Source organism: Poeciliopsis prolifica, unplaced genomic scaffold (genome assembly GCF_027474105.1).
Source record: "Poeciliopsis prolifica strain line A6 unplaced genomic scaffold, Auburn_PproV2 SCAFFOLD008, whole genome shotgun sequence".
Taxonomy (NCBI): Eukaryota; Metazoa; Chordata; class Actinopteri; order Cyprinodontiformes; family Poeciliidae; genus Poeciliopsis; species Poeciliopsis prolifica.
This window is the reverse complement of record NW_026562383.1, coordinates 1,920,858-1,933,560: the sequence shown is the minus strand read 5'-3', so window position 1 is coordinate 1,933,560 and position 12,703 is coordinate 1,920,858. Positions and strand designations below refer to the sequence as shown.

The 12,703-nt window shown below is 41.2% G+C and overlaps 1 protein-coding gene across 1 annotated transcript; it reads left to right on the top strand.

The window, feature by feature from the left end:
* The first annotated feature begins 3,555 nt into the window (after positions 1-3,555).
* Positions 3,556-12,499, top strand: atp1b3a (ATPase Na+/K+ transporting subunit beta 3a). Its single transcript, XM_055033401.1, has 7 exons — positions 3,556-4,002; positions 5,825-5,953; positions 6,230-6,328; positions 6,443-6,636; positions 8,619-8,669; positions 9,247-9,333; positions 10,952-12,499. Exons 1-7 carry the CDS (start codon positions 3,891-3,893, stop codon positions 11,117-11,119), a joined length of 840 nt encoding a protein of 279 aa, XP_054889376.1. The 5' UTR covers positions 3,556-3,890; the 3' UTR covers positions 11,120-12,499.
* The last annotated feature ends 204 nt before the right edge of the window (positions 12,500-12,703 follow it).

The following is a 12,703-nucleotide window of genomic DNA, read 5'->3' as shown; positions in this document are numbered from 1 at the left end:
CTAGTCTCTAGGGGAATTTTGCCCCTACTCCTTTTAACTTTATTACATCAGTTTACAATTAGGCTCTCTGAATAAAGTAACATTCCTTCTTTTTTCTCCGATGCTCCCTCAAAAGGAATACCAAGTAGCCTTTGATTTTTGTCTGTCACAAATCAAATCCTCCAGGGCTCCAAATATGCCGAGCAGGATTGTTGTTCTGGCAAAAACAACATCTGAGTACTGTTACAGCCGCAGAGCTCATTGCCGTGAGATTGAAACTTCCCCTTTGCTCTTCAGGCACATTCTGTCCGCAGCTGAAAAATCAGGGTTTCAATTCAGGTAACGCCCCCCGTTCTGAAGCAACAGAACACTGAGATCCACACCTTTGATCCCAATACAAACCAATCAAATTTCAGTCAAATTTTATTTTTATAGCACCTTTCAGCAGCAAGACATTTCAGAGTGCTTTACATCATAACAAACACAAAAACACAAAAAATCAATAATCAAAACATTACATTAAGTCAAGTGCCATCGTTTCAAATGCAACTCTAAACAGGTGGGTCTTTAGTCGAGATTTAAAGTAAGTGTTTCGGCTGTTTCACAGTTTTCTGGATGTTTGTTTCTAATTTTCATTTATTTTCATCTTGTTAGGTTTAGTTGATAGGGACAGATACACATTAACATAGACAAACTGAATAAAGCGGCAGGCCCACGCTCATGTCATGGTGCTTATAACTTAAGCTAATTTGTAGCACTTGTTCCTAGATGGGCTTTTTTAAACAGTGTATCTGAAAACTACGAGGCAATTTGTAGCACAAAAGCTGGAAGCTTCTTCTCCATGTTTAAATATCCATCCATTTTCTGTACAACCTTGTCCCTAGAGGGGTCAGGATGGGTGCTGGTGCCTACTTCTAGCAAACATTTCAGGCGAGTGGCAGGGTACCCCCTGGACAGGTCGCCATTCTGTCACAGAGCACCATGTTCAAACAAACAGAAGTATTTTAAAGTCTATTTTCTGAGTCAGTGGAAGGACTTTAAAACTGGGGTGATGCGCTCTGACTTCCTGGTTTTAGTCAGAACACCAGCAGTAGCGATCTGGATCAGCTGCAGCTCTCCATCCTCCATGGTGAATGATTTTTAAAAAAATCATCCACCATCATTTTACTGCTGCAGTAATCAATGCAACTAAAGAGAAATGTTGAGTTTCTCCAGCTCTTGCTGAAACAGTCCTCTAATCTTGGAGATGTTCTTCAGGTGATAGAAGGCCGACTTTGGAACTGTCTTTATGTGACTCTGAAGGTTCAGGTCAGAGTCCATCACTACATCCCGATTTTAGGTCTGATCGCTGGTTTTTAGTTGTAGTAACTGAAAACTACAACTAGAAGCTGTGCGATTTTGATCAGTTCTAAGACAGTGGGTTTCTAAGATAATAACTTCAGTTTTGTTTCTGTTCAGTTGGAAGAAGTTTTGGCACATCCACACATTTGTTCTATCCATCTGTTCAGTGACTGGACGGGTTCAGAGCCAAAATGGAAATCTAGAGCTGTGTATCATCTGCATATATGGTAGATAATCTTATTTCCTGTTAAGCACTTTGACCTGTCTTGTTGCTGAAAATGAACTATGTAAGTAAAATGACCTTACCTTATAACCTGACCTTACCTTGTAACCTGAGGTGGCAGGAGCATGTGTAAATATTAGATAAGATTAAACACCTTACAATTTTATACTAAATATAAATATGATGATACTACAGGGAGTAGAAACTGCAAGGATCCACTGCTCATTGAACTAAAATATACTGTAAAATCTACTTGAAATATGGGGATCCATGAAAAATATCCTTATATAAAACAAAAGCTTTGCTGCTTTTTGTCTTATTCACTACAACTCCTCAGATGAATGAAGACAAACTCAGCAAAATGTACTTCGGGAAACAAATCCTCAGATCTTGTTGTTTTTGGTTAAAACTTCACAATCACTTGCAGTATGATGTGTTAAACATGCAGTCACATTTCTTGTAAAGAAATTCTAACTCTAAAAATAGCCTGGAGTTGCCCCTGGGCAGAACCCACATGCTCAGAGATCTGCTTAACCCACAAATCTCCATGATAAGTGTTGCAGCATCTCAGGCTGTTCTCGCCTGCTCTCACACGGCAGCTGCTTTCAAAGACGCACTTTAATGCAAAATTGACTTTTTGAGCTCATGTTATGATGTTATTTTCTCATCAAACACATACCTGGTGTGTTCTGATTTTTTTTTCATGCCTCCTTGAGAAATTCTTGAATCTCCCATGGCAACCATTATGAGTGAAACCCTAGCTTTCACCAAGTGATGTATTTTCCATGCAGCTCCTCGTTCAGGGGTACCTTCCACTCCACAAACCGCCCCTCCTCCCACAACTCCCCCACTCAGCTCCTTTAGACTAGCCAGAAGCAAGTAGCAAATACCTGCAGGAACTGAGCATTACAGGAGCAATGCTGGTGTAAAAAACATCATTAAAGGGTTAATTGGAAAGAGTAGAAGCTTCTTTTATTTACCCCTTCTAACTTTATATGGTTTTAACAAATTGTATATTCAGAAGATTATCATATTGTACAAATAAAACAAACAGTACAACTTCCTTGTTAACAAAATGGTATAAACTCAAAAAACAGACAAACACATCAGGACAACATAAAGAGAGAGAAAAAAACACTTTTTCACAAAAAAAGCACAGAATTAGTTATGTTTTTATACATCTGAGTGTAAAAATAAAGCAAAATAAACAGCAGAAGAAACAGAAAAAATAGATCAAAAATACCTTTATTGAAACTTATCAAAAGGGGGAAAGAAACATGAATAAATCAATAATGACAGTAATAGAAACTACTCTGGTAAAGCTAGTTGTAAAATGTGTAAATTGCTGCAGAAACATCCTAATCTTCTTAAATTTAGGAAAATATCTCAGCCAGTAAAAAAAGATCCCAAACAAGGCCAGACTATGAGCTTCTTAAAGAGACAGAGGCCCAATTTCAGGACGGTAATTTGCTTACATTTCTTTGAAGTTATGCTCAATATAACTGAAGGTAGTATTCTTGACTGTGTTATAAAATGCCTCTATGTTGTTGGAAATGACATACTGGCCCTTTAAATGGACTTTGGGTTCAAATCTGTGTCCTGATTTCTCAGGCTGTGGCCTGGTTTAGTGACTCACCACTTCCGACTCTGATGCAGGATCAATGAATCTACAATGAAACCACGATGTCAAACACGAAATAAATAAATAAAATAAAATGCAAATCCTCTCGAATGTCTTTGAGAGCTTCAAGTTGTGATTTGATTTATATGGATAATCCGCTGAAGGAGTGAAGAGGCCATTGCTAAAAAAAAACCAACTAAAAAAACAGAAGATCTCGGTCTAATAGCTGGTGGTGATAATAATGGTGAGGGCTCTACTTAGAATTTGTGCGCGTCGCGGTGCGTCTCTGGAATGAACCAATGCGCATCTCCCAGTTCGCACTGCATCAGCTGCCAGCGCAGACTCAGAGCTGACGTCACAGCTCTGTCTCTCTCTCTCTCTGTCTCTCTCTCTCTCTTTCATCACCTTCACGTCCCTTTATTCCTCCCCTCCTCTTATTCCACCGGAGCATCTCTCTCCTTCTGCTCTCCTTTCCTTCTCCACCGCCCATTTCTTCCCAGCCATTAATCCTGACCACTCACCGCACCGCCGCCTCATCATCGCATCGTCCCGCTGCGCTTTTCCGCATTTTTCTTTTTTTTTTTTTTTTCTTTAACATTTTTTTTCTTAAGGGCGCGAAAACCGGAACATTTGTATTTTTATACATTTACTTATTTTTAAATTTTATTTCCTGGACTACACAAAGTTTCCCCCCGCAGCCCTCGGCCCCCCTCCCTCCTCATCACCATGGCGAGCGCCGAGGATAAAGCGGCCAGCAAGGAGAGCGCGTCCAGCTGGAAGGACTCCATCTACAACCCGAGGACCGGGGAGCTGCTGGGGCGCACGGCCAGCAGCTGGGGTGAGGATGCGCCCTCCTCCTGCCAGACATTCAACCTGTGCAGCCTGATTTCTTTATTATTGTTATTATTATTATTCATTATTATGATTGATTTGTGCGCGTGGATGGCTGAATGAAGGTGACTGTGAGGCTGAGTTGTGGAGGCATCCCAGGCCCGCATGGAGGTGAAGGATGGTCTAAAGGTGTGCCCAGGTCTCCTCTTGCTGCGTGAGACTATTTAGGTTTTCAAGCAGATATAATTTATGATATGTATCTGCAGAGACCCCCACTGCCCCCCATGGCCCCTCCCCCTGCTGACTGAGCTGCTTCCTTCTCAAATAATCAGGGTCCTGCTGAATTCCTCAGCTGCATCCAAAGCTGATCAGGATGTAGAATTTTTTAAATTTTTATGTAATGCTTGCTTCTCCCCAGGCTGAGGTGGTAACACTCAACCAACACACACACACACAAAACACACACACACACGCTGTTCCCCTCTCAGAAGCCGGCTCCTATAGGCTGGTGCCGGCTTCAGTCAGGCTGCCTGGGCCCCCATGCTGCTGTGCAGTGGGATGCTCCATTGCAGTTGCATGGCCGCCCACATTAGCATGCCTGTCAAGGTCAAATGGGATTCCCTCTCTCTTCTTTCTCTGTCTTTCTCGCACTGGACAGGTGCATTGTGGGATACTGCTGGAGAGCAATGAGGGGAAAAAAGATAGGAGGGGTGGGTCGCTGTGGGAAGGGGGTGGCTGCCCCCCCCCCAGTCCCCCACTCTCTCTTTTGGTCTGCTTAAAGGGCATCTCTGAGGTGCTGGTGAACCATTTTGATTCTGATGTTTTCTCGCTTTACAGCAGCAGAAAACTGCTGAAAAGTTGGGGAGGGTGTGAAGGGAGACTGAGGAGAAAAATACCTGTGATTGTCAGAGGTAGTGGATTTAAAATGGTGTCAAGTGGGTAATTCTGTAGACCAGCAGCAAACCAAGGCAGGTCCCACATCATGCTGGACCCTCTGCCTCCATGGAAACAAACTTTAATGTTCTGCAGAGAGACAGAAGATTCAGCAGCATCAAGGTTCACACAACAGAAGTAAAAACAATATATTAAAAACCAAGACTGCAACAATAGTAGTAGTAATAATGATAATAATAACATACAGTATTATTACTGTATCTCATTATTTTCTGTAATAACTGCACTGAATACTGTACATAATAATGTACATGATGTAAATTTTTGGAAAAGAAGCCGACTATTTACATCAGTTCAGAAAAAAACTAGATGTTCAAATCCTTTCATCTCCCGTGGCAAAATGCCTGGTTGGACCAAGCTCCGCCTTCGAGGACGAAACTCCTCCTCAGAGCTGGAGTTCCCAGGTCTGCCCTCCTCGGCTCAGCTCCTTCAGACTAGCCACCAGGAATTAGCAAACACCTGGTGGAACTCAGCATCTGCTGAGCTCTTTATAGGAGCAGCTTCTCAGTGAAACGCTGGTTAAAAACATTGTTTAAGTTTTAATGGAGGAGCCGTAGTGTGATGACTTTCTGAAGGTGGAGTTTCACAGACAGAGGTCCAATTTCATATAGCATTTAATTACAAATTCAGATTTATTTTAAGTCATAGGCCTACTTGATAAATATGTCACGTCTATAACACTGAAGGTGACATCCATCGATCTACGTTCTTCCATTTATCCGGGGTCGTGTCATGGCGGTAGCAGCCAAGCAGGGAGGCCCAGACTTCCCTGAAGGTGACATAGTTACTAAATTATTTTATAAAATGATACTCTGGCTGGAGAACACATAATACTGGCCCTTTAAAAACGTTGTGTGTGTCTCCCTGTCCTGCAGCCCTCATCCTGCTCTTCTACCTGGTCTTCTACTGCTTCCTGGCCGGCATGTTTGTCCTCACCATGTGGGTGATGCTGCTCACGCTGGACGACTACGTGCCGAGGTACAGGGACCGCATCCCCAGCCCAGGTCAGTGTCCTCCAGCTCCACCTAAAGGTCTGGCACCACCATCTGCTACGAGCGGCCATGTTTTCTCTTTGAGGCCTGCATTATTCATGCTCTCTAGATGCTGTCACTGTAAAGTGCTACTTTATATTGCTGCTTTTCGCATTGATCTGTTTGGAAGTCTCTTCCTGAGTGATGCCTAGAATAGGAACGGCTCAGTGGACGATGCTTCCTCTAATAGCTGTGTTTTGGTTTCACTCTCACTTTCTGATTGTTCCACTTGACGTCTCCATTCTGCAGGACTGGCGATCCGGCCAAACTCTTTGGACATCTCCTTCAACAGATCTGACCCGCAGAAGTATTCGCAGTACGTCCGAAACCTGGAGTCTTTCCTTCAGAGTGAGTGCGCTCAAAAAAAAAAAAAAAAAGAGCTCTGCAGGTGAACAATAGCTGTCCTTTGTTTTTGTGGACTTGGATCTGAGCAGACCTTTGTCCACATCATGTCTCTGTCAGGATACAATGACACGGAGCAGGAGGGAAACACAAACTGTTCTCCAGGAGAGTACACCCTGCGGGAGGAAGGGGAAGGAATGTTGCAGAAAGCGTGCCGCTTCAGGAGGGCGCTCCTGAGTTTCTGCTCCGGCCTGTCTGACACTAACTTCGGATACCATGAAGGAAAACCCTGTGTGCTGCTCAAAATGAACCGGGTACCAAATGGCTTTCATGGCACAGTCTGCCTTTTTTTCACATCTTGTTAGAATACAATTGTAAATCTTTCATGTGTTTCATTGGGAGTTTCTGTGATGCTCTGTGATGACGCTGATCAAATAACCGTCTTGTGTTTTCCAACTGTTTCAGGGTGTTTTTGATGTGCTGAACCCAAAAATCACATTCATGTTGCTCCATCAGATCATCTTTCTGAACTGTGGAGCATCATGAGCATCAAAATGGATGATTGTTCTGATATATGGAGGATCTGGGATCAGTGAGTTTTGAGCAGATATCATCAGGACAGAACAGAGATGAAGAATTTTACACAATGAAGACGTGAAGTTCAGTTCACATGTACTTACCCTTATCAGTGTTTATTATTCAATTTACAGAAATCCAAGTTTATAACATTCAGTTAAATGTTACAAAGCATTTTTGGATGAGAAATATTTATGGAAATGAACTGATAATGTCACAAAATGTCATCAATTTAGTCAAAAGATGAAATTTCTCTAAATCAAATCAGCATAAAAACCTGACGGAGAAAAATGGATGTCAGTTTTGGATTCAGCGTTGCAAATAAACCTAATTCCGTTGAAAACCATGGACAACTAACAAAACATATTTTTTAATCCAGTGTAAAGACTTAGAATTGATTAAAATTATTTATAAATTTATTTTTTTTTAGCATTCACAGCTTTCCTTAAGAAATTTTCACAATAAATGATACACAATACGATAAATGACCACACGCATGATGGACTGCCGCAGATAACTAGTGTGGCAAAATATTGAACATTTTGGTCTCAATGATGGAAAAACTAAAACTGCACATCCTCCTGAACACAGCCTCCTATTGTGTAGCACGGCGGTGGCAGCCTCATGCCATGGGAATGTTTCTTCTTTAGCAAGAAAAGAGAAGCTGGCCAGAGTTGAAGGGAAATGCAGGGCAACACTGGAAAATAAAAATACAAATAGAAAACTGTGAGAGGCTGTGAGAAAGAAGAGAGCTGCATGGTTCAGATCGAAGCTTGTTTATGTCTTAGAATAGCCCAGTCAAAGTCTGAATCCGTGCGATGGCTTTAAATAGCTTTTTATTGATGCGCTCCATGCAAACTGATGGAGTTTGAGATATTGTGCGGGAAAAAAACTGGGACACAAATGTTATGTTATGGAAGTACAGAGACATGCCCTGATGGATTTTGCAGCTAATATTAAAATAAAAGGTATGGGATGCTGTAAAGTCAAAAATTAAGAGCAATAATTTGGATTATTTAGCCAGTCATATGAAAAAAAAAGTTATATTTTCAGCATTTAGCTCCAAACTCCATTTTGAGTTAGCAAGCATTATTTTAACAAGCTAAATATGACACCATAAACTCAACATTCACACAAATAGCTCCAAACTATTTATTTATATAGCAATCTAAGAATATAGTTTGAAGCTATATATTAATATACAAAGATTCACATTTTTGTTTGAAACTAGATAGTTACTTTGATGATAAATATTTAGCTTCAAATTAAATATTTAGCCTCAATATAAATCTGTAGCTCCTATATTTAGGTTATAAATGATATATTTATCTTGGTAATTAGATATTTAGTTCTAAACCATGATATTTATAGATGAATTAATAAGATGGTGAAAATATGACTGCCAAATTAAGCCTCATTGTGTTTTTGATGACGGGCTGAATAACCCAAATTATTGATGTTAACTTTTGAATGTGTGACTTTAGCAGTGCAGCCTCTGCAATGTGTCTGATCAACAGGTTTTTGGCTTTCATTCTCTTATTTATTTTTGTTTTCCTTCCACTTCTTGCTGTCCCTTTTGTCAGATTGTGCAGCTGCAATATGACAAAAAGTTACAACAGGTCTGAATAGGCTTGTGAGCTCGGGCTCCTAAATGATGTGATTTGCGTGCGGCGGCGCGGCGCCCTGACATGACCCTCCTCCCGTGTCTCTGCCTTCACAGATCATTGGCCTGAAGCCCGGCGGGGATCCCTACATCAACTGCACTGTCAAAGTAAAAACAAAAACTGGAGCATTTCATGTGCAACTTTCTTGTATGTGTATTTGTGTCTTTTACGTTCTTCCATTAAAAACAAGACATATTTATTACCACTGTGGATTTAGTATTTCCTTTGTTGATCTTTCATGTTTTCCTTCTTTTTTTGTGTTTTTTATTTCTGTGTGTGTCTCATGTCTTTTTGCATGCTGTCACTGACGTCTTTAGGGTAAGACGGATATGTGAATTATCAGGATAAGGCCAGTAGGAGTAAGAGCACATTTCTGTTATGTAACGGGTCATTACGTGGGCGCCTCCAAAACCCATCTTAGTGGCATTTTAGGGTTTATTTTTAGCCCAGCCAGTGTCGTTCCTTTACCCCGGAAATGTCACGTTTTTCAGACTAAACACAGAACAATCTCATTTAACTAATTCATTCAAATCTCTTTGCCTCAACCTCAGAGGGACGCTGCTTCTGCTTGCTCATGTCCTGCGTCATGTTGTATTAAAAACATTTCCCATTTGCTTTTAATTGAACTCTAAACTCGCTTGCATCCAATGAGAAATTTAAACTGACACGTATTCTTCCCTGCAGAAAGAGAACCCGATCCAAATGCACTATTTCCCCAAAGAGGGACGCTTTGACAAGATGTATTTCCCCTACTATGGCAAGAAAGCCCATGTAAGTATCTTGTCTTCAAAGGTCCATGTCTATGTATCTAAGAATATGTCTTAGATACATAGATCTAAGACATAGATCTATGTCTTAGCTCCAAACTCCATTTTGAGTTAGCAAGCATTATACTGACAAGCTAAATAGAGGCAATGAAATGCATTTTATGAAACATCAAATCTTGCCACACATCTGTCACTTTTGATGTTCACCTGCTCTCACGGTGTGTGTAGCAGGGAGGGTGTGAAATGTGTCGCTGTGCGTTACTTTTGCAGCGACGTCACCATCATGTTTCTGATGAAATCGCTTACAGGTTCTTTATTAGCGGGCGAATATTTACTCACTGAATTCATCAATACAGTCTGAGCCACTCTGATTTTTCTAAACGCTGATGTGATGAAGTATTCATCAGTGCAGACAGAGCGTCAGCACAGCTCTGCTTGTTAATTGGGTCGTTCCTGCAAACATTTTAGGCGCACAGAGGCATTGCACTTAAAACCAGGCATTTACACTTACGCTCTACTGTATTAAAATATTTTTTTCCCACTCTTTAAGTGGGAAAAGGATAACCAAAACAAATGTTTTATTTTATAACAGCCACAATGATGTTGGTTTATTATTATTTTTATGTTATAAGTTTGCATATATTTCCTTAGTCCTTGAAAGATTTCCCTTTGAAAGTGTGTGATTCAGTTCAAATGTTTCTGCTGTCCTCCCACTAAATCGTCACAATTCATGTCCCCAAAACATGAACTAGTGTAACTGAGGAAGGTTTGTAGGTCACTTTAGAACATTGACTTTGTTGTTTTCAAGGTGCTTTTGTAGCTAATTTACAGTAATTATCAACAAATTAGCTTTTGTAGCCAATATGGCAGAGTGTCCATTTGGAAAACCCACTTCCACACAACCTTTAACTGCCTGATTGACATCATGAGAAATATGATATTTCCACATAATTGAGAAATGTCTATTAAGATTTTAGTAAAATGCATCAATAATCCCTCTTGAAGCAACAAGGCACCAACGTCATGATGCTGCCATGCTTCCCAGATGGGATGATGTTCCCAGGCTTACAAGCCTCCCACATGTTCCTCCTGACGTTATGGCAACACAGCTCCACTGTAGTTCCTCCAGTCCACTGGACACGTCGCCAGAAATTCAGGTCTTTGTCCCTGAGTGGCTAATTGTAATCTGTCTGTTTCACTTTGTTGCTCTTTGAATAACGGCTTCACTGGTTGGCCTTTCTGTGAACGGCCTCTTCACATGGGCTTTGGTTTTGTTCTGCGTCTCTTTACGTTTAAAGACGTTCAACTCTGGGACACAGACACAGGGACGTCTTACTGAACGTTCTGATGTGGAGACGTCCCGGTGTTCAGATCTGTCGCTTGAGTATTTTTGGCCAGTCACATTTACCAAACACCCCCTTCTCATCGGAATGACCAAAGAACAGAGCAATAAAAGAGTTCAGAGACAAACATTTTCAGTTCAGATTGTACATATTGTGATGTTGGGTTGTTGTGGGAGCAATTGTGGGTTGAGTTTGAGAAACTGGTGTCAGAACTGGTGTCAGAACTGGTGTCAGAACTGGTGTCAGAACTGCTGAAAGAGCGTTTCCGCCCCGCTGCAGGAGAACTACGTGGAGCCGCTGGTGGCTGTGAAGCTTCTGTTCACCAAGGAGGACTATAACAAGGAGCTGGCTGTGGAGTGCAAGGTGAACGGCTCCAACCTTTTGAACAACGACGACAGGGACAAGTTCCTGGGCCGCATCACCTTCCGGATCAAGGTGGTGGAGTAAAAGTGATCCGGAGGCGGATCAGGGCAGCGCACCTTGTCGGCCCCTGAATTTACAAACAGATTTGGGATTACGAAAAAATGTTAAAAATTAAATTAAAAAAACGAAGGAAGTGTCAAATATGTCACAAAGATTATTATTTCATCTCTCTTTCTGTTCTGGGTCTGGTATAGATGTTTGACGCCTCCAGCAGAGGAAGCCGCTTGGTGTCAGATGTTGCTTTGATGACCTTCCTGACTCTTTTTTCCATCTGATTTCTTGCTGATGTTCTCAGAACAAGTTTCTGAACCAGATCCTTTCCATTCCCTGTTGCACACCGTTCATCCCTCTCTTAGCTCAGATCCCATCTTTTTTCTTTTCTTTTAGCGCTGATGTGATTTAATAACCTATAGCCATTGGAGCCAAGCTATTTGGAGCTGTCGTGTGTAATTGCTGATACTTCTTTCTTTTAATTTGTAACCCTCCTCCTGTCAGAATGAGTGTTTCCACCTCTGAATCTGTGAGCAGGACCTCGTCGATGCCGGTGTTGCGAGGACGTGGGATCTTGCTGTATGTAGAGCTGTAGGACATGTCCAGTGTATCTTTCATCTCAAAAGACTTCATCAAGTCTTGATACTCGAGTATAGCCAATGTATCCTTGTATATGAAATGCCAACTCCAAACGCCCTTTTAACTATAAATACATAGTGAACTTAAGCATATTTAGGGAACTATAGGTAGAAATTGGTCTTGCGGCTCACCAAGCTGCAGGCCAGTCTTGTGCCGTCCGTCTGTCTGTCTGTCTGTGTGTCTGCATGTGTGTTTGTCCGTCCTTCTGTCTGTCTGCCTGTCTTCATGTTTGTCCACCTCTTGCAGCCGATTGGGTGAGTGCCTCCAGGAGCGGGCGAGCTGCGTTGCCCAGGGCGGCGGGGTGTGTGTGGACGGTGAGGGTTTGCTGTTTTGAGGCGGAGAGAAATAACTTCACTGCAATATGTACTGTATGTCTCTACGTGATCTGTATATCTATCTGGGTCTCAAAGATTGTTTGTTTAGCTTACTCTCTTCTTCAGCCTGTTTATCTGATTGTCTACTGATCTATTACTCTTTAATGTACATATATATAAATATATTCACACACACACACACACACACACAATATCTACCATATTTACTGAAGTCACACTGTATTTTTGGTCACCAAACATAATGTCTGTGCACTGTAAAGAAATATAATTTAAGCAAAGATTTACAAAAGATTATCTTATTCAAAGCTATGTTTACACAGTCTTAAAAGGAGCCCCTATTTAAAGGAACAACCTGTAACATCTCTTCAGGGTGCCTTAAGACCTGATGAAATAAATTGTGATTTTGAAGAAAAAAAAAAAAAAAGCCTGATTTGTTGTTTCATTTCCATTTTTGCTTGTTTTTGCCTTTGTAAGGTCTCCAGCATGTTAGCACGCTAACTTATTCACTTTAACTGTTATGTGACTGTGGACAATAATAAGCCCAAACATTTCAATCTTAAAGGGATATTTTTGGCATTCATTGAAGCCGAGTCTCTTTTTGAGAAATGGTGTCAAGCATCAGATAAACTGACAAGACAAGGAT